The sequence below is a fragment of the Lontra canadensis genome, unplaced genomic scaffold (genome assembly GCF_010015895.1).
Source record: "Lontra canadensis isolate GAN:19392208 unplaced genomic scaffold, GSC_riverotter_1.0 scaffold22, whole genome shotgun sequence".
Lineage (NCBI taxonomy): Eukaryota > Metazoa > Chordata > Mammalia > Carnivora > Mustelidae > Lontra > Lontra canadensis.
The window spans coordinates 7,884,505-7,906,013 of NW_022631016.1; the positions used below are offsets into that span (position 1 = coordinate 7,884,505).

Sequence of the window (21,509 nt, forward strand, 5' to 3'; positions counted from 1 at the left end):
TGCAAGGGAGTAGTCATCTCATGTTTACATCTGATGTAACTGAAGACAAGACTGGTTAACGAAGCAACTGGCCCCAGACTCCCACCAAAACTGTTCCTGACAAGGATCGTGGTGGGGGCTTTTGTGTTGTTAAATTTGATCGTTAGGTCTTGGTCCTCACCTCACTTGCGATATGGTAACTTGTTGCACAGTTAGTCCTTACTCCACAGAATGCTTTCTCCAAGGGGATCCAGGAATCTTTGTGGAGGAGGTGATGCTTTTAAGTTTCTAAAGCTAGGCCAGACAGAGAATAAAATGGAAAAATGGAAGGGCACTCCAGGCTTGTGCCAAAGCAAGAGGCAGGCTGGTAGGTTTGGGAATTAAGTGTATCTGGAGGGTTGGGTGTGTGCAGGTGAGCACAAGAGATGGGAGGAGTCCTGGGAGATCAGGCTCTTAGATGGGCAGAAGGTACTTTCTGGCCCAGGTCAGAGAGAATTGATAGGAGGTTTCTCAAGCAGGGAAAACCCAACAGCCTTAAAGGCTCCCCTCAGAGTGTGACTATAGGTCCTTCTCCGTCTTCCCCCTAGAGCTCTGCCTTCTGGGCAGGGGAAGTGGGGGGGGCTGGTAAGGTAGAAGGCGAGCAGCAGTTGCTCCTTTTCTGCCCACGGCCGCTGCTTTCCTCTTAGTGTGCTCCCTTTTATCTGCACTTCTCAGTACAGGAAGCACCAGCTACACGTGGCTGTTTACGTTTAAACTTAATTAAAAGTGAATACAACTGGTAAGGATGTGGTATGGTGATGTGTTAATTACTTTAATGGTGGGAATCCCTTTATAAGGTGTACTTGTAGTAAATCCTGTTGCACAATTTAAATATAATTCTGTGAGTTATAACTCAATAAAGTAAAAAAAAAAAAAAAAAAAAAAGGAAAAAAAGTACTTTTCTAGTAGGATTACACACCAAATAAATACAGTGTAAAATTTCCTGACTCGTTCCCACTGACCCTGTGTCAGGTGCTCAGTGACCACTTGTGCCAGGGGCTGCTGTGTCGGCCAGCGCAGATCCCATCGGCACAGAAAGTTGTAATTGGACAGCATTTTCCTTTCATGAAAACTTGTTTTTGAGAATTTGATTAAAAAGTGAATGTTTTTAGTTTTAATTAATAGGTAAAATTAAAGATGGTTTTATTTTTATGCATTCTGATTAAAAAATACATCTACCTGTTACTTGCAGATGTATCAGATTATATGAAAATAGACACTTATCTTGGCTGAAATTATAGGTAATTTTACCTAAAATAAAAATTCCCTTTTATGTGAAATGGAAGAAAACCTAGAAATACAGGCAATTTCTTTCTGTTGGGGGAATTGTGCTGATTTTTTGAGGGGTGTCATGAAATAAGTTGAGCACATATGAACCATTTATGTAGTCTTATGTTTTGCCTTGCAGATTTTTTTGTTGATTGTCTTCATGTGTATAACCTTACTGATTGCCAGCCTCATCTGCCTTACTCTGCCAGGTATGAGCTAATGATGTGAGATGCTTTGTATCTCTTTCATTGAGTATAAACTTGAAATAGTTTGCCCTTTAATTTTGATTGAATATGGAATATGATCTTTCTAGGGTTCTCCCTCTCCTTGGAATCATTTGTATTAGAACAGAGGGGAGAATAATATCAAGACAAAATTACGGATTCATTTTTAGAAGTAAAGTATGTGTGGTGACTCAGTTTTTTTGGAGATAGTCTCTCTATATAGTATGGGTTTTCAAAAAGTTACCTGTGTCGCTTTAATAATTTTTTCAAGCCAGTCTTTTGATGTTAATTATGTTTGCCCTCATTGTATCTTTCTGGTCCACTCTGTGGTGTTACTAGATACTTTATGAAGCTATACTGTTTCCCTTTATCATCTGGTATTCACAGATAATAATCTTTAAGTTTCAGCTAGACACCGTTTCCTTCTCTAAGAAGTAAGACACTATGGGTGAATATAATAGTTTATCATGTTCTGCAAAGGTCACAGGTAAATGGGGTTGAGTCTAAAGCCAGTAACAAAGTCTCAGGAACAGCTTGTCACCCCCACCCTCCCAATTAGTGTGTATAGTAAGCCAGAACATTCTAAATCATCCTGATACATGTTAGCTGCTTAAATAATCATTAAGTGGAAGATACTTTTCATTTCTTACAAGCACATAAATGTATACTGAGTTGTTATCTTGATTATCGCACTACCTCTACACTTTTATAAATTAAATTTGTATTAAATACTTGAGTTTTCCCATGAGGGCTAATAAGGTTAGGAAAGAGCAAGTAGGAAATACAGTTTCAAGTGAGGTTTCTAAAAATAATGAGAATATTCTCTAATCTGTAGGAATTGTGATTTAACTTAAAGTGGTGGCAAAAAATAAATTTTTTTACGTTTCTGAATAAAGACTTTAATCTTTAGACCTATACTACTGAGAGCTCACTATTCCCCGTAATCACTGCTCTTGAGATGACAAAGTGTGATTAACGGTTAGGTGCAGTGTAGTAAACATACTGCTCAGAAAACTTCATTTTTGAATTTTGGACTGCTTTTATTTGTGGTTTTTATGTTCCATGTTCATGTTTTTATCAGAAATATTAAGAAAAATTTAAAAGAAGAGGGCGCCTGGATGGCTCAGTGGGTTAAGCTGCAGCCTTCGGCTCAGGTCATGATCTCAGGGTCCTGGAATCAAGTCCTGCATCGGGCTCTCTGCTCGGCAGGGAGCTTACTTCCCTCTCTCTCTGTCTGCCTGCCTCTCTGTCTCCTTGTGATGTCTCTCTGTCAAATAAATAAAAGAAATCTTTAAAAGAAAAAATAAAAGGAAAAAAAAATTTAAAAGAAGAAAACATAGTAGTACCTGATTTTGGCAGTGAAAGTACAACCGAGTCCCACCATCTAATGGGAAGAACACAGTCATATTTAATCCTAGAAATGTTTGGTGTCATAGTATGCATTTAAGGTAGCAAGGAGGCTGTTTCCCCCCATAGTTTACTTTTCTGATGATATTACTATAAATAAAAACCATAACCCTGTTCTCTCAAAAACACTTTATTAGAAGTATGTGAAATTATGTCTGTCTCTGCAACAGTCTATCCTAATCTATCCATCCATGTGTTTATTTCACATAACATTTATGTGTATTTGTCTTTAAAAATAACTTATCTTCACACCCAAACCCTTTTGTGAGGTTGCAGAGAAGTCTGGTTGCCAGCATTGCAACTTGTAAGACTTAACTATTGAGCTGCTTTAATTCACTTGGAGGCAGTGTGGTGCAGTTTGGTTCATTGGTCAAGAGCGTGAGCTTTGTCACGTAGGCATGAGTTCAAATGCAGCCTTCACTCTCATGTGACCTTGAATAGTGGCTACTTGGGGGATTTGGGGAGGATTCATGGTATGATATATGGGAAATGCTCAGCGTAGCCACTAGCGCCTTTTAGGTATTTGAAAATGATAAATAGTACTGTATTAAGAGGAAGTTAATCCGTAGAAAGATACACAGGACATTCGGACCTTGGTGTTCTTTCTGGCCTTATGGAGGAGTGACCATGTGAAGAAAGTTACTTTACGAATGATCTTGCCTGAGGCAGATTTATCCATACATTGTAGAGTTTATTTGTACTAACTTTATCTGAAGCAGTTCTTTAGACACTTCTCAAATCTTTTATAAGTTTTGGCATATTTGGATCTTCTCTCTAAGAAAATTAATATGATGTTCTTTGATTATTGTGCTTTAAAATGTTACTATGCCCACTTAATAAAATAAGCTTAGTTTTCTTTTTTTTTTTTTTTTTTTTTAAGATTTTATTATTCATTTGACAGAGATCACAAGTAGGCAGAGAGGCAGGCAGGGAGAGAGGGGGAAGCAGGCTCCCTGCTGAGCAGAGAGTTTGATATAGGGCTCCATCTCAGGACCCTGGGATCATGACCCGAACTGAAGGCAGAGGTTTTAACCCCACTGAGCCACCCAGGCGCCCCTAGTTTTCTGTGTTGATGAATGAGTTAATTGAAAGTTAATCTAAATTATTTGTAATGTTCCTAAATGATGAAAGTATTGACAGCAAAATAATAAATAAATTCCCCACTTTTGTCATATTATGTGTATAATGATTTTATTTGGTGATAAAAACAGTAAGAACAACCTCCTCAGTCTTTGTCATTTTGAAAGAACAGGTGATTGGCATGGCCAGTCAGAATAATGTCATAGGAGAGCTTGTCCCCAGTGACTTCCTGTGCTTTGGTTGTGCCTTAATCAAATAATTGCATTCTTTAGAGTTTGTGGGGGTTTTTCTTGTTTGTTTTTAATGAAGATATGTTATATCCAAATGTGATCTTTTTGTTAATGACATAAAATGATGGAAATAAATTGAAAATACTAAACATCAGGATTATAGTTCTTTTTACATAGATAGCTGTATATCTCATTTATCAGCCTTTCTGTTTTCAGTATTTGCTGGCCGTTGGTTAATGTCATTTTGGACGGGGACTGCCAAAATTCATGAGCTCTACACAGCTGCTTGTGGTCTCTATGTTTGCTGGCTCACCATAAGGGCAGTGACGGTGCTGGTGGCATGGATGCCACAGGGACGCAGAGTGATCTTCCAGAAGGTTAAAGAGTGGTCCCTCATGGTAGGTTTTTCTAATAAAGAACTGATCATCTTTGACAGGACTAGTGGAAATTTTCTTTTTTTTTTTAATCTTTTCTTTAAATCTTTTCACTTTCGTTTTTTCATTATGCTGGTAGTGTCAAGAGAATTGATTTTTTTGAGTTAGAAGGAATATTCCTTTAAGACGATAGTAGCTTTCTGGTTAATTCTGAGAATCATGGTCAGATGTAGTCAGTGTCCAAAGAAAATCATCCTATTAAGTGATCCAGTTAGACCCGTAAGTAAGTAGTGCAATTAGCAAGGTTGTTTTGGAAATTTTTAAGGAATAAGACACTCTGTAGAATTTAAAATCAGTTTAAGTGGAAATTTCCCTTTAAGATTTTTTTTCTAAAATTTGATTTTTTGATCTATTTGAATATGTAAAATCTTGACTTCAGGATTAAGTTTTGCATGTTTTTCATATAAATGGGATTCCTTTAATTTCACGTTCTATTACTAATTCAAGAATGTCTTGGCTAATGTGAATGTGTAGTAAGTAATGGAAATAATTATTCAATAAAGTATTTAGTTGCATGAAGGTGGGGAAAAATGTCAGTGTGGGATCATTGTCCAGGTGTGGTGACTTATTGATTGATTGTGATGTTGGATAGTTCACTGTTATGCCACTTCTTTCGTATAGCTCGTTTTATCTTAATTTAGATTTTCATTTCACTGAAAGGTTAGTATTAGTGTTGAAAGAAAAACACGAGATTTATTGCATACTGTGAACAAAGGGCTTTAATTACTATTTAATTCCACAAGATAATGGGACACGTAACTATATTTAAAATACAGAAGCCAGCTAATACCAGTTTCCCTTTGATATTCTTCTTTATCTGTAGTATGCCATATAAAAAATCAAGTACTGTGTTTTCACCCTCATCATATCAGTCTCTTGTTGAAACAGACCTATGCACTGAGGCTACCTTAAGAAAAAGGGAGGTCCCCAGACATCAGAGCCACTCTAAAGAATCCTTTCTTCACCAGGATTCTGTAGTGATGCTTTCATAGTTTCTCTTTTTTTCCTCTTTGCTTTGACTTTATTTTTATTTTGTGTTGCTTTGTTCAAATTCTAGAGCTCTGGCTCTAGCCATGTGGCTAATGGCTACCATAACACAGACAGAGGACATTTCTGTCATCATAGTGAGTTCTGTTGGACCATAGAGGGTTCTGGAGGGAGCCAGTTTGATCAAATTGATTAATTACCTTCTCTGGGATTATGCACAGCCTTCCTATACCAGTCCACCTCAGGGGTCACAAATTGGAATAGGAGCTTGGGATAATCAGTAGCTCTTCTTGGACAAATAAAAGCCTGCCCCTGAGAATGAGATTGAGAAAAACAGCACAGCCACCTGATTAATATATGTAATCAAGTGAATTTTGTAGAGTTTTATAGCAAAAATGCATAATAATTTCATGCTTCCATTATAGCTTGAGCTTGTATATACGTATTCAAATTTCATTTAATGGTGTAACGTAAAATGTATGTGTGGTAATAATATATTTGTTCTGCTAGGCATCGGGTTAAAGAAGAAAAATAAATTTCCAAATGGAATAAAGAGTTTAGCTAAAAGTCAGAAAGACTCCCTAGTGACATGGCCTCGTTTCCCAATAGATCATGAAGACTTTGATAGTTGCTGTGCTGCTGGCGGGGGTTGTCCCGCTCCTGCTGGGGCTCCTGTTTGAACTGGTTATTGTCGCTCCCCTGAGGGTTCCCTTGGATCAGACTCCTCTTTTTTACCCGTGGCAGGTAAGTGCATGACTTTTGCTCATGATTTTTCTTTGTGGACTTGGAATCAGAAAAAATCCTTGTTTTGTTTTGTTTTGTTTTTAAATGATTATAGGCGGTTTGTGTAGAAAAACTCCTTAATTTTTTCTATTGTAGGAACCTTATAAAATTGATTAAGTAATGCATTTTAATCTATTGTCTTCAAAATATGCAGGTCATAAAATTCCTTTAAAAGGTCTTTATAGGTTAAAATGTCACTGTTGATTTAGGGTTCACCTGATATTTAAAGATACAGACTAACATGCATTGATCTTTCCACTTTTTAGTTAAGGTGAGAGCTCTTGCTTCATTTAGGTTTGAGACTTTAAGTAGTAACTTAGAGTTTTTAAGTAATTATAGCATGTTTTCCCCAGAGTAATAGACTTATTGAAAAGAGGATTCTGACGGAACCTATGTAGATCACAACAAAGACCTTAAAGCTAGTAGGGAAGAAAAATACTACTTTTCATTAGTATTTAGAGCCAGAAATTAGCATCACAGACTTCAGGTGCTTAAGAGATCCTATAGGGGAAAGAGCTAGGCACCGACTTCAGTCATTCAGCGGCTTTTCAGCCTTCTTTGTTTCCTCACATATATGATAGTGAATTTACTAGAAATGAAAATTATGTGGGGCGTGTTTCCCTTCCTCTACTCTCCAGATGAAGAGCCTCCACAAAAACTTCATTGAACAGCACATATTTACGTTAGTGCTCGAATGTGCGCTACAGCCCTGTCTCCTGTAACTCCCTCAGACGGAAATGAGGCCAGTGCAGGTGCTTCTTTCCCGCCTCACAGGCTGGTGGCTGCTCTGTGGCTGGGGCAAGCACAGGTTGCTGTGGCATCACGTGGGAGAGGTGTTTATCTTGGTTTGGGGAGCTGGGAGTTGGTTCTCTGTAGGAGACAGTGTCTCGGACAACCTGGTACAGAGGAGTGGGTAAGAAAGGAAGACGATATTCCAGGAAGGAGCGAGGGGGCCCACCATGCAGTGAGACAGGGTGTATGTGTGGAGCTGCCTCAAACCCCTGTGTTGTCTGGATCAGACTTGGGGAGCAAAGTGGGAAATAAAGGGAGGTAATGAAGCCCATGTGACGTCTTCGTGTAAGAGCCACATCGCAGTAAAGTTAGGTAGCATCAGGGGTTGAAGGAAAGCTGTTTTTTACAGAATAAGGCCAGCTGACAAAAGAAAATCACTACTCTGCAGTAGTTAACAAAATAAACGATTCCAGCACGGATGGCTGATCAGTGGATACGGAACCCATCAGGGGAAGATTGATGGGTCTTCAGTTACTACTGCTGTCTAGCAAGTTACGTCAGGACTGTGTGGCTTAAAACAGCCATTTATCGTGTCCAAAGCATCTGCAGGCTAGAAATCAAGACAGGCCATATTGTCTTGTCTCTGCTTCATGTTACCTGGGGCCTCAGCTGCGAACACTCAGTAGCCCAGTGTGATTTGAGAGCTGCGCCAGGAATCCAGAAGCATCATCGCTCACCTGTGTTGTTGACATTGGTTGTTGGTTTCCCACCAGCTGGGTTGTTAGCTGTAGCTCCTGGATGTACCTGGCCTTCCTCACAGCTTGGTAGTGTCAGGGTATTGGGATTCTTACACTGCACTTGAGAGAAATGAATGTCTCAGCTAACAAGGTAGGAGCTGCGCCACCTTTTATGACCTCATTTCAGAATTCCCACAGTACTGCTTTTTACTGCATTCTGTTGGCTACAAGCAAGGCACAGTGGTTGGCCCAGATTCAAGGGAAGGGGCTGTAGACCCCAACCACTTGATGGGAGAAGAATTTGCAGGCATGTTTCAACACCACTACAGTGCAGAAGTAGTTAGTAGTTATTTGAATGGTGGCAAAGTGTCATCTTCAGGTTACTTGATATCCCAAAGGAAAACACAACTTTACTTTGGAAGGAAGTCAGGCAGATGCTGCCTTAACCCAGTGATCACTGCACATGCAGTAGATAGGTACTGTTTGCGTCTCAGTGTTATGCAGTGTGTCGCACTGAAAAAGAGCAGGTAGCCCCCGATACCCAGGGGCTGGCCTGGCATCATCAGCTGGGCCTTGGTGTTCTTCTGTCTGGCAGAAACAATTTCACAGAACATCAGCATCACACAAGACCACTCTGTGACTGTGATGGAGCCAGACAGAAGCAAGACTCTTTCATAATCATGTCTGAACACAGGCAAAACACGAGCATTGTCCAAACCACAAAAATTAGAAAACCCCCATCATTGGCTGCTGCTTCATTCCCAGCTACTGTTTTGGCCTCAGTCAATCCCTGCTTCTGGATAGATTTAATAAGAGACCCAATATCGATTACCTCACTTTCTAAAGGATTGGACATAGAGCAAAGCCCTGCTTCCATAAATTTCTCTCTCTTCACCTCAAACAAACTGAACTACTATGATAAGCTCTCTCTGGCTTACTGAGCACCCCAACTTCCCCACACCGTGTGTTCTTCCTCACTGCAGTGGGTAGTGACTGCAGCTGGCATGGTTACCTGTGTGTCCTTGGTGGTCTTGACAGTACCCAGCCTTGTCGTTTTGCAGAGTAACTGGAAGCTGTCCAGTTTTAAGAATATTTATGTATTATGACCTAGCAGTTCCACTTTTTCAGATCTGCTGCAAAGGAACATTTACAAGCGTGCAGGAAGCACAGCCAAGGCTGTGTCCACCGTGTCATTTTTTTTTTATATTGTCCAAAATTATAAGCAACCCAGATGTCCATCCGCAGAGAATGACTAAAGAAAGGTGATACATTTTTGCTTTGGCCCTTAGTGCAGCAGTTAAAAGGAGTGCAGTGGAGCTGTGTGTTTTGCTGTAGGTAGCTCTCAGATATGTTTTTAAGTAGGAGAAATATTCTGGTTGTAGATGGATATGAGCAGCATGGTATCCTTAAAATTCTGGATAAAACTCTAACATTTGAAAGAACAGTTTGCTTTTTCTCCATTCCTGACTCTTAGTTACTTGCCTTCCCTCTGTCAAGCAGTTGTAGCATTATGGAGACTAGACTCTCGGAATTCTAGCGGAGGAACCAGTGTTGTGTGTCCTATCCTGTCAGAAAGGATTGGATATATCAGTGGATCTTGAAAGAGCTTGAACCTGAGCAGACTGTGGACTTCCTCAGGTGAACATGAACCTCACCTGGGTGTATTCTGGACTCCCAAAGGCCAAAGGAAGGCTGAATTTGTGGGTTGAATCTTCCCTCCCTGGGAGCCTGGGACAGTACAGAAGCCTCAGAGAGGCTCTCACCATGTTCTCTGCAGGGGATTGGCACCTGCTCTCCCAAAGGTCTAAAGGGCTGAGAGGTCCTTTTGCAGCCCTTTAAGTTATACTTGGTCTGACCTGAGCCTCATCGAACCTCATAGAAAAACAGCAAATGCTTTATCTAGGGGCTGCGCAGCAGTGACAGAAAGGCCAGGCAGAGCAGTCAGACCACGTCCCCTGTGACATGGAGCTGCTCCCCGAGCCATGAGTGTCCAGGTGGAAGAATGAGAACGCAGGCGATCAAGGGGAGTATGTGTTCATGTGCACACGGTGGCAGTAAAACAGCGAAACTGTGATGCTGTATAGCGTGGGTCTTCAGACATTCAGTAGCTGAACTGAAGATGTGGGTAGTCACCACTGAAGTTCAGATTGGGCTCCCGGAAGACCACTGCCGAGCACAGAGCAAAACTGAACAAGTTAGGACGTTACAGGAAAGCGTAAGGGTCTTGGAGAATACATCCAGGGGATTTAACATCCCCTAATAAGAGCTCCAGAGTGCAGAAATGAGGCAGCATGGAATGAAATAGAAAAATTAAGCTGAATTGAAAGTCCTGATTCTGTAGGTTAAAGGACTCATCAGATTTGGTGAAGTGGACATTGAAATGAAAATGATAAGAAAAACACATATTTGAGGATATCTTGGTAAGATTTCTGAATTCTAAAGGTAAGGAGAAGTCAAACTTCAAAAAAGAAGATCATACTGGTAATGGACTTCTTTCTGTAGCATCACAAGCCATCTAGCAGAAGAGCATCTATAGACCATTGAGTGGAAAGGGACAAAAACCAAGCTTCCTATACCCAGGCAAAATGTCATTCAGCCATTGGTCTGTAGAGTGAAGAGCCACTTTTAGGATGTGCAGGAATTCAGAGCATGCGTCACCTTTGAGCCCGTTTGAAGAAGATGCTCAGAATCCTGGCCTGCCGGATCAGTAGATCAGAACATTGGCCTCGAGATGGCGGACAGCGAGAAGGAAAACCAGTGTGAGCAAAATCCGTATAAAAATGATACGACCTCTTTCCTATGGGATGTATATGTGTAGATACAGGTAAATGCTTCGGGGGGAAATGTGGAGGGTACGTACCACTATTAGTAGTGGTCATTGCTGGGGAGGAATCAGGATTTAGGCTGGTGGTAGTCACAGAGGACTTCAGCCTTTACAAATGGTTTTGGTTTTGTATAAGAATAGATCAAGTGGTGCCAGGGTGGCTCAGTTGATTAAGCGTCTGCCTTCAGCTCAGGTCATGATCCCGGGGTGTTGGGATTGAGCCCCGCTTTGGGCTCCCTGCTCAGCGGGAAGCCTGCTTCTCCCTCTGTCACTCCCCCTACTTATGTTCCGTCTCTCGCTGTCTCTCTCTGTCAAATAAATAAACAAAGTCTTAAAAAAAAAAAGAATATATCTAAATATTACGTTACTTTTTAAAAAAATACATTAAGGGGCACCTGGGTGGCCCAGTCATTAAGTGGCCCAGGGTCCTGTACATCAAAATCAGGGATCGAGCTCCGCATTGGGCTCTCTGCTCAGCAGAGAGCCTGCTTCTCCTCCTCCCTCTGCCTGCTGCTTACCCTACTTGTGCATGCTCTCTCTGTCAAATAAATACAACCTTTAAAAAATAAATTAATTAAATTAAAAAAAAAAAAAAGACAGACTCCAGGCTATGCAGGACTTTGTGTACCATGCTGAGGACTTTGGGGTTGTAAGCAGGGAATTGTCCTCGTGTGGTCTGATTTGTGCTTCAAGACGTCACACTGGGGGTAGGGGTGGAGGTGGAGATCTCTCTGGCTTCCTGGCGGAGCAGGCCAGAGGCACAGTGGGGAGCCCAGTGTGGCCATGGAGGTTCTAGTAACAGTTCAGCAGTACTAGAGCTAGAAGCTCTCTGTGAGCTTTTGGGATAGTTTCTTTAGGCCAAACATGGCTCCACAGGCTTCTTCTGACACAGTTAGCTTGGCTAAAACCAACATGGCAGTCCAGGATGGTTGACAAAATAAAAATAATGGCGCTGTGTTATTTATTTGCTTGTTGAGATCTCCGTTAACATTGACACAAGTACCATAAGTTTCTGAAAGATACTAGAATTTGTTTTGTTGGAAACACTGAAATTGAGCTTTGGAGGGGGGTGGCGTGCAATTTCCTGGATTTTCTAGTGTATGTTAGTCTTCTGTAAAATTGTTATCGATCCCGCAGAACTGCTGTTTTGAAGTTAAATATGCAAGAAAATTGTATAGCCTCTATACTGGGTTTATTGCTGAAAATGAAAATCTGTTAAATGGTTTTTATTTCCCAGGGTGCCTAGGTAGCTCTGTCAGTTAAATTAGACTCTTGATTTCAGCTCAGGTCACCATCTCAGGGTGCTGGGTTCGAGCCCCACAGGGTATCACAATATCAGGCTCCCTTCTCAGTGGGGAGTCTGCTTGTCTACCTCCCCCTCCGCCTCTCCCTCTCTGCCCCTCCCCCTCCCCTCTCTCTTGCTCTCAAATAAATAAATAAATCTTAAATGGTTTTATTTCCCTAGGACTGGGCCCTTGGAGTCCTGCACGCCAAAATCATTGCAGCTATAACACTGATGGGTCCGCAGTGGTGGTTGAAAACAGTAATAGAGCAGGTGAGCAGAGTCGGCTTTCAGGAGAGACTGGGAGTGGCGGAGGGTTGTGCTTGGCCATTGAGTGCTTATGTTCCATATTTCCACCTTCCTGAGTTTCCTGCACATTTTCTCTAAGAAGCATATATAACTTTTTTTTTTTTAAGAAGATAGTTTGCTGTTTTATTGCCATGAATTTTCATCAACCAGTCTTTTAAAATGTCCCTTGTCTGAAGTTTAACCAGTAGCTTAAAGTACCTAAAACCCTGTCTAAAGTAAGGCAAAAATTAGCACATGTGGTTTCTTTTCAGGGCAGGAGTTGCGATGTAGACCAGGTACTCAGTTTTCTCAGTGTGTAGTTGAGTGAAGAGGTCACTGCCCAAGACCGCAAGTGGACCGCAGGGGCGCCTCAGGGGCGTAGTCGGCTAAGCGTCTGGCTCTCGGTTTCGTCTCAGTCGTGACCTCAGTGTTGAGAGACCAAGCCCTGTGTCTACCTCCACACTCAGTGCGGAGTCTCCTTGAGATTCTTTCTCCCTCTCCTCTGCCCTCTCGCGCGTGCACACGCCCTCTCCCTCTCAAATAAATAAAGAAGTCTTCTTAAAAAAAGTAAAGGGCAGAAAAAAATAGATTGAAAAAGCAAAGCTGATACTGTATACCTGAAACTGATACAACACTATGTTGTTGACTAGAATTAAAATAAAAACTTAGAAAGTATATATCCCTGAGCCTTAAAAAATAGTAAAAATAAAAAATAAAAACACCGATATTTAAAAAAAAAAAAAAAAGCGCTGTTTAGGAATATTCTAGCTGCCTAGCACCTGAGACTGTTGTATTATGGACCTGTCAGACAGCGTGATCGTTGTGGTGATAACCTTGAAAAAAGTAGATGGTGCTTCTGCACTCTGATAATAAGGCTGGAAAGTATGATAATTCACTTCAGGAAGATTTCTGTCTAACATAACTAACGTAACAGATTTTGGTATGTATTACTTTAAATTTTAATTGCCTAGAAAATATATTTGCGGACAATCCTCTTATCTTTAGGTTAGTGCCAAATGAACTAGGTGTTGCAGTTCTGTAGCAGTAAAGGTACACTTCCTTTTGATGTATAGAAAATAAAGACAGTAGTTCTCAGCTCAGTATGCACAAGAAACTGTCAAAAAAAATCCTGACCCAGAGATTTCTGGAGATAGGGTGAGCCAGGGAGTTGCTGTATGTTTACATGCGTCTCTCCACTTTGGGGTCGCCAGGTGAGACTCTGACCTTTGCAAAGGAGGTAGAATAAAGGTTTAATCACAGTTGGAGGCTGTGAAACATTGTTGACCTTTGTAATATTTTGCTGTCTGATGCCTTCTTTTCTCCTACATATGTGTAAGTTTGAGTAAAAGGATTGAGAAACACTGGGGTGCCTTGTTGCACTGATTTAAATGCATTTGGGGTAAGTAGGTTTCTTTGGGTTGGAAGCATGCCTTTGGAGGGTTAAGCTTGTCATGCACATCTGAGTGCTCTGGCCCATTCCTGAGGGATTGGGTTGAGTTGCAGGGTCCTGTGACTGTGTCCAGGAGAAGTTCAGGTGCTGAGGAGAAAACAGGAACAGTACTCTTCTCTTTTGTACCCCTCTGCATACCATCTTTATTTTCTGTTGTTTCCAGAGTTTCCCCACTTGCATTTGTTCTTTACTCTGAAGTTCTATTCATTAGAATTTTCTGGATAAGATGATGAAAATATTGTAGAACTTCTTGGAAGTAAACAAAAGTTCACTGTAGAATTCTTTCACAAATCAAAAATATCTTTGATTGTCAAAATTTCATTTATACAGGCTTTTCAGAAATGTGTTTCCGATAAAATGAATGAATTTTTCAGAAAAAATGAACGAATAATACAGATCACTCTTAGACAAGATATGTGTGCAGTTGTTTCAGATTATGTGGTCTTCATCTAACGTTATTGAATATCCTGGTATTGTATGGTGCAGGGCTCATGTAGTTAGGATTCTAGATTGGAGTCCTATTTCATCCCTTAGCAGAGTTAACTACAAAGTCTAAGGAAGTAAATGCATTTCTGTAAAAACTTGTGAGCACCGTACTTATGTTTGTGTTCAAAATATGTCTTGAGTTTGGGAAAAATAACCAACAGATTAAACTTGCTGTGCCTTGGACTCAGTAGAGATTGCTCTGTTAATTGGAGGAATTTGTCCTGTATCCTTGTTCTGATTTTCTTCCTCATGTTTCAGGTTTATGCAAATGGCATCCGGAACATTGACCTTCACTATATCATTCGTAAACTGGCAGCGCCCGTGATCTCTGTGCTCTTGCTTTCCCTGTGTGTACCTTACGTCATAGCGTCTGGCGTTGTTCCTTTACTAGGTGGGTAATGCTGGCTGGGGAGCTCGAGAGAGCACCTTTATGACACCATTGTATAATTGTCACTTCCTGTATCATAGGCTGTCTGGCTCCATCCCATTGATTTGTAAATATAAATCTAGCTAAAACAGTGATTTCAGAAGGCTGTTTTTCTTAGACTTGATAACTTAGGGCAAGATTTAGAGAATCATAAAGCTCTTTGGTATCGTTTTTTTTCTCTAGGCAGGTGAGATGGTATTAACATTTACACTGTCCCCAAAATAGGAACAGATTTCCTTCAGGTTGTCTCCTGATTAGAAGTGCTATGGTCCCATACTTGTAAAATCAAGGGAAAATGTTGTTATATTTAATTTTCAGAATGTTCTTTATCATAAAAGGAAAGGCAAAGAGGGGATGGTATTTAGCAATACCTCAGCAACTAGATATTATCAGTTGTGTGCAGAAGAGTCTCACAGGACCTTAAACATAGCATGTGTTGTGAGTGAGAAGCACAGAGTTTCCCCCTCCAGACCTTTCTTTTCTGAGTTCCCTCTCTCAGTGACTAGTGTTATCATCCAACAGTCTGCATGAGTCCAAAACCTTGTAAGTCATCTGTGTCACCTCAGTCTCTGCCTTCCCTACTCAGGTGGTCCCGGGGTCCCGCTGACCCAGCCTCCAGAACCCATTCTTGAAGCCGGCACCTTCCCCAGGGTACTCACCTTAACCACAGTGGCCTCCTATCTGGTTTCCCTAATTGGAAGCCACCAGCACTAATTCACTCTCCACAATGACCTTTCTCTTGAATGGGTCCCACTGTTCCTCTTCAGTGAACATCCTCTCATGGGTTCCCGCGTGGCCTTGAAGGCACCATCTTGCTCCTCGGCATGTTCACGAGGCCCCTCGGGCTGCGACTGCCGCGCTCTGGCCTTGTGCCATTCATATAGCGAGCTTGTTTTGCGGTTGGGCACCACCAGCCCCTTTTTCCTGGGAGAGGAACATGCTTTCATCTCACTGTCCTTCCACTGATGCCTGAGTTTGTCTTTTGGTTTTACAGGTGTTACTGCGGAAATGCAAAACTTGGTCCACCGGCGAATTTATCCATTCTTACTGATGGTTGTGGTGCTGATGGGGATCCTGTCCTTCCAGGTCCGCCAGTTCAAGCGCCTTTATGAACACATTAAAAATGACAAGTGAGTCTAGACTTCATTCATCTAGCTTAAGATGTCTCCTCTATTACTTGTTATTTCTAATATGATAAATCATAGTTGGGAACAGTGCTCAGATTCTGGATATATTTTGAGGTAGAATTAACAGGATTCACTAACAGATCGTGTGTAGGATGTGAAAGGGAATGTTATCAAGGACTCAGGCCAAGCAGCTGGCAATACAGAGTTGTCGTTCATGGAGGTGAAGACTGGGAGAAACTCGGAAGGTGAGGAAGACTTTTTTAAATGCCTGGTCCGAATAGTTTTATTCTGCTTCCAAATGTTTTGTTCTGACAATCTGTTAAATAGTTGTGGATAAAAATAAGCCTGCATGAAGACTCAGCCTGCTTCAGCCCTGCCTGCAGCCAGGGGCCCCTGGGGCGCTCTGGCCATTGCTGAGGGGGCTGTGAGGCCCCTGCAGAAGCATCTTGGGCCTGTCCTTGGGGGATGGGATGCTCTGTGACCTGACCTTGGTGAGAGATAGACGGCGGCTGAGGGAAACACCTTCCGGGGATAACGGTCCTCTGACCTTCCGTGTCCTGACAGAAAGCTGAATTCTCTTCTGCTTTCATGGTGTCCAGCAGGGAAAGGAGGTTTGTAACTCTCCATCCAGGTTTGCCTGCAAAGTCGAAGTGTACACGTGCCGTCTCGTGTCACTGTTAACAACACCTCCATTTTTTTGTGAGTTTGTCCCAGTTAGATAGCACATTCTGTGGTTGACTTCTTTACTCTGAGGATTCTTAAGAGTTTTTAAGAATGAGATTGAGGGTGTTAAGGCTTTTCCAAAGCATTTACTGGCAGTGAAAATACAAGTACACTTAGGTGGTCAGGGTATAAAATTCTGTCCACCACAAAAGAACAGAGGAGGGGGGGTGTAGGTGATGAATGTCAGTTTGTGTCACTTCCCTTGTTTAGGCTGACGAGTGAGTTCTGCGGGCAGAAAGCAAACACGACACAGCCTCGGCTTCTGATGCTTCTTCAGGGCTTGTCCCTCGCCCTGCTCGGCTGCCCCCATGTCCTTTCCCACCACCCTCTCAACTTTTCTTGTTATTTTCTGCAGCCCAGTGTACTGTTTCCTCTCTCCCCATTTGTTCCTTCATGTAGAAAACTTGGAGTTTAGGCTCGTTGGAGGCCATGTTGTGGGGTGTGCATGGGGCCGGCTGGGGCAAGAGCGGGTGCTGGGCATCAGGGAAAGTGGGGGATGGGCTCAGAGTCTCCTTTTGCTGCCACTGAGTTACTTTTTGGTCTTGGGCAAGTTAATTTATACCACGTCTCTCATACCAATGGATATTGCTTATTCGTTGCCATCATGCTAACTCCATTCTTTACATGACTTGGTATGTTTTGTGATGACGTGTATGTCAGGTAGAGCCATGTGTGTTACGTTAGCGTCTGTTCAGTTGTCATTGTTTAAAACATACATAATATCCACACAGTTTAAAACTCCACTGGTTGGTTGGGGAGCAGTGTGGAAAGGAGTAGTTAACTTCTGGAGAAGAATTGGTAAGACAGAAAAAGTATTAAACAGTAGGATCATGGATGAAGCAGCAGTAGGATTAGCAAAATGTTCGAAAAAGTGACATGTTAAGCTACTTGGCATAAACTGCAAAAAGATCTCATTAGGCTCGTTTTTGCTGTCCGGAAAGTGGGATGTGACAGTCAAGGTGGGAAAGGTAATGGTGAAGAGTGAAAGTTAACTTCCCCGAGTCTTTAGCACATGCCAGGTCTTTGTGGCCATGGTTTCTGTAGGCTTCCTGCTTCTTACAATGAGCACGGGACACGGTGCTGTTGTTCTTACTTTATTGATGAGTAAACTAGGTCTCAGAGACCCAGCTCCCAGCCACCCTGTCACAGGCGGGCTGCACTCTCGCGCTCTTGCACTCCTGCACGCTGGCTGAGGACTAACGGGGCACTCTGGAGTCTGCAGTGCTGATCCCAGACGGGCACCTGTTACCCTGGCCTCCTGGAGCTCGTTGACACTGTCGGCTTGGTCACCCACTGTCCTTCGAGGGTCAGTCAGGCTGCAGGCCGTTCCCATTCAGTGAAGCACGCCACTGCTTCTCCGCAACTGCCGCTGTCGTCCTGGGGGTGTGGTATCTTGTCATTTCAGCCATGGTCAGTCTGTCTCTAGTTCTGCAGCCCTTCACCTTCTGTCCTGTCCTCCCTCTCATCCCAGCACGTGAGTTAAGTTCCGGCGCCACAGCCTCCTGCCTTCCGTCCCTTGCGTACGCTCACCTCTCCGCCACCTCCTCTCCGACCTCATTGAAAACTTTGCCCTTCGATTTCTCCTTTCTCTAGAGTTAGAGCTTTTCTGGTCTCCTTGCCTCCCTACCCAGCTTCCCGAAAGTCATATTTCTAGTCTGTTTCTTCAGATCTGTCCACTGAGCTGTTTTATAAAATGTCTGTAACAGATAACTCCCCTGAACAAGCTTACTGTGCCTTACCTCCAAGTATGCTCGTTTGTGAGAAGCCTCTGACGTACAGACCAGAGCCTGTGTCCAGTGCCCAGCATCCGAAACCTTCCGACGTTTGCCGTTCTCCTGCTTTTCCCACCAGCCGACGCCTCACTGTGAGGTGCCTGCTGGTGTACCGTCTGCCAGGTGTTCATTCTAGAGTCCTCTTCCACCCAGCTGACCACGGAAGGGTTTTAAGTGAGAGTGATCTGATTTGCATTTAAAAACTGGCTGGTCTTAGGAAGGATGTTTAAATATGTAAGATCATGTAAGAGAATAACCACCCTGTTTTTACAACCTAGATACCTTGTGGGCCAACGCCTCGTGAATTATGAACGGAAATCTGGCAAACAAGGCACATCTCCGCCACCTCCACAGTCGTCCCAAGAATAAAGTGGTTGTCTCAACTACCTTGACCTTCCCCTTGCCTTTACGTGTCCTTTTTTGTGGACTTCTCTCTTTGGAGATTTTTCCCAGTGATCTCTCAGCATTGTTTTTAAGTTAACTGTATTTGACTTGCGTTCTCGGCATTCAGAGAGCGGCAGTGCAAGGCTCTGCTGCCCTTCCTGCATCTTCCGACATCATAGCTGTCTGAGATCTGTACATGTGTAAATAGAAGTTCCTGGATACCCTAAAACCTTGGATTAAACAGAATGTGCATTGTACATCTTTAAACAAAATGTATATTAATTTATTAAATCTAGTTGTCACTTTATTTTGGACCTGCTGTGATCTTGACAGGAAACGTGCCACAGAGCCGTAGTGCAGAGGCAAGACATTTTCATGACGTCTCTTGGAGCGCAGTACCATGGTGTTCCTAGCAGTTCTTATTAAGTAAACTGTACATTCTGTCTTTCTTGGCTGTTCAGACCTTACCAAGAACTTGAAAGGAAACAAGTAGAAATCAGCAGTGGGGTGTCTGTGGTAAGAGAACATGAACTCTGCTTCACTGTCAATCGTTTTTTGGAAGTTATTTTGTATAACACCAAAGCTGTTGTACATTTTCTACTGCCTGATTTTTTTTCATGTGTCTGTGTTTATAATATTGTATAGTATCTTGTGCTAGGTGAGGAAATTATTTTTAATTTTGATAATTTAATATTCCTAGTGATCAGCATTAGGGGGTTGGGTTTTTGTGCTTGTTAGGGGCATGTCTATATTTAGAGAAAACAAGTCCACGAGAACATTTTCATTAGTTCCCTCCAACCCCCCTTTTCCATGCACAGCTAGCTTCTTTTCCTTTTTGGAAACAATGGCCAAAAGTCATGCAGGATCACAAGTCTTATAAAATAACATCACCAACAATGCATCATACTGGAATTAGAACACACTGAGATGTTTCTTCAATGTAGATGTGGTTTGTGGCCTTCGACCAGCAGCATTAGAGAAGACTGGTTAAAACACCTGGTCCTGCTGGTTAGTGCACCATTGGGGGAGGGTGAGGAAGTACATTTTTCCTCGTTTTCCGTGAGTACATCCCAAAGTTTCTAGAACTTTGTGTTTACAGACTAGAACTACAAATAAAACCAACTTGATTTTGCTTGTCCAGAATTAAGCTGGCTTGAGCTGGCCTTTTAACATAGGAGTAAGGAATGTCTTTCATTGGGTATGTGCTATAAAATCTCAGAAAACTGGATACTTATAAATCTGGTTTCCCCTTATAACCAAAGCTTCAAGTAAGCAGTTTAGAGAAATGGAACAGTTGGGCAATGATCCAAGTATTTAATGGGAATGGTAGAGTGTAAGGATGGTGTTTGTTTGCTTTTGAATGATAACCAAAAGTTCTCAGAGAAAATGGATAGCATAGGTCTTCAGGAACTCTTAAAGAGTTTCCATATAGTATTAAAACGTCTATATACTCTAATCTGAAGATTTTTTAAATATTGAAGTCAGCTAAGCATAAGCTACCAAAAAAGCAAACGTGTTCTGGTTGTTTTACATTTCAACAGTTTTTCCTGAAGTGGTGATTACTTTACTTTAAAAATACATTTTAAAACATCAGTATAAAAAAAAAAAAAGCTTGACATAGGGTTCAGTGTTACACTTTTTGGCACTTTGTAGCAGTCCTTTCTCTTGTATTTGAAATAAGGTCTTTGCTAGCCCTAACTTTACTTAGAAATTTAGTCCTACTTTAAAAAATTAGGAGCATTTTAAAATGTGCCACCTGTTGTGGTGTATGTCTATATAAATTGTTCTCTTTGGGAGAAAAATATCAATTGGGCATATAACTTGATTATATTAATTTAGTTTCTTTTTAAATTTTTCAGAGAATTTGTAGATCTTGATATAAAGTCATTGAAACATTTATCTGTTTTACTGGGGGGAGATCTAGGCCGATACCATAAAGGATGAAAAATTGTTATGCTACAGAATTTTAAATGAATCTTACCAGGTATTTTGTAAAAAAAAAAAAACAAAAAACAAAAGAAAAAAAAAAACACCAAACCAAATTTACATATATGAATGTGTATGAATGGTGAAAAGTTGCCCTCCATTTCACTGGCGATAATTTTATCTTGTTGTACTTAAGGATTTCCTCTTGGTTTTCAGTTGTGCGCTGTCCTTTTTTCGATCAGATGAATACTTCGTAAGGAAAGCATTTGCTGGCATAATATTTACATGGGTGGCATCAGGATTTTATTATTAACCAGTAGTAGTCTTACAAACATTTTAAACCTCTAGTTCAGAAAGGGCTAATATTGCTGCCCTTCTTCCTGTAGATTTTTTTTTTTTTTTTTAATAATAGCGTAGTTTTGCTTCAGTTTACATTGGGCTAAAACAGTCTTTAAGAAAGTTAATTAGGAAAGACCTTTCTGCTTTATTTTTAACTGTTTATAAATTGGAGACAAATCAACATTTGGGAGTTAGTTCCACATGACCAGTTATCAAATGGTCATAGTATGAAGTGTGCATTTGTTCCTTATTAGCAAATTATGTTTGATTTTTAAACTATTAATACTAATAGTTGAGCCGAAAACTGAAGAAAAAATGCCAGTGTGATGTTTATGTATAGCTAGCCTTAAAAAGTTCCATATTTTAGGGAATTTTTTTCCCTGTTTGCAGGGGAAACAGTGGAAATTGAACATCTCAATTCCAGATGTAAACAAAAAGCAGTTTTTATTTCAACATCTAATATAGCTGTTATTACTGTGGATTCTTGTCTGTATTTTTTCTTTCCCTTATTCAGGTAATAGAGAATAACTTTCTTAAATGATCTGGTCTTAGAGATGTCATTTCTGTATTGGCAAATGCT

The 21,509-nt window shown here is 41.4% G+C and overlaps 1 protein-coding gene across 4 annotated transcripts in view; it reads left to right on the top strand.

Moving 5' to 3' along the window:
* MARCHF6 (membrane associated ring-CH-type finger 6) overlaps positions 1-20,677 on the top strand; it is a 77,146-nt gene extending 56,469 nt beyond the window's left edge. For 2 of the 4 annotated variants that reach the window (XM_032861869.1, XM_032861868.1), the window contains exons 20-26: positions 1,427-1,496; positions 4,430-4,626; positions 6,259-6,393; positions 12,191-12,280; positions 14,490-14,622; positions 15,653-15,788; positions 18,559-20,677. In XM_032861869.1, the coding sequence (XP_032717760.1) occupies positions 1,427-1,496; positions 4,430-4,626; positions 6,259-6,393; positions 12,191-12,280; positions 14,490-14,622; positions 15,653-15,788; positions 18,559-18,649 (852 nt within the window). In that variant the 3' untranslated portion in view covers positions 18,650-20,677. The remainder of the gene's footprint in view (positions 1-1,426; positions 1,497-4,429; positions 4,627-6,258; positions 6,394-12,190; positions 12,281-14,489; positions 14,623-15,652; positions 15,789-18,558) is intronic. The other 2 variants (XM_032861870.1, XM_032861871.1) reach the window with 2 other exon arrangements.
* The last annotated feature ends 832 nt before the right edge of the window (positions 20,678-21,509 follow it).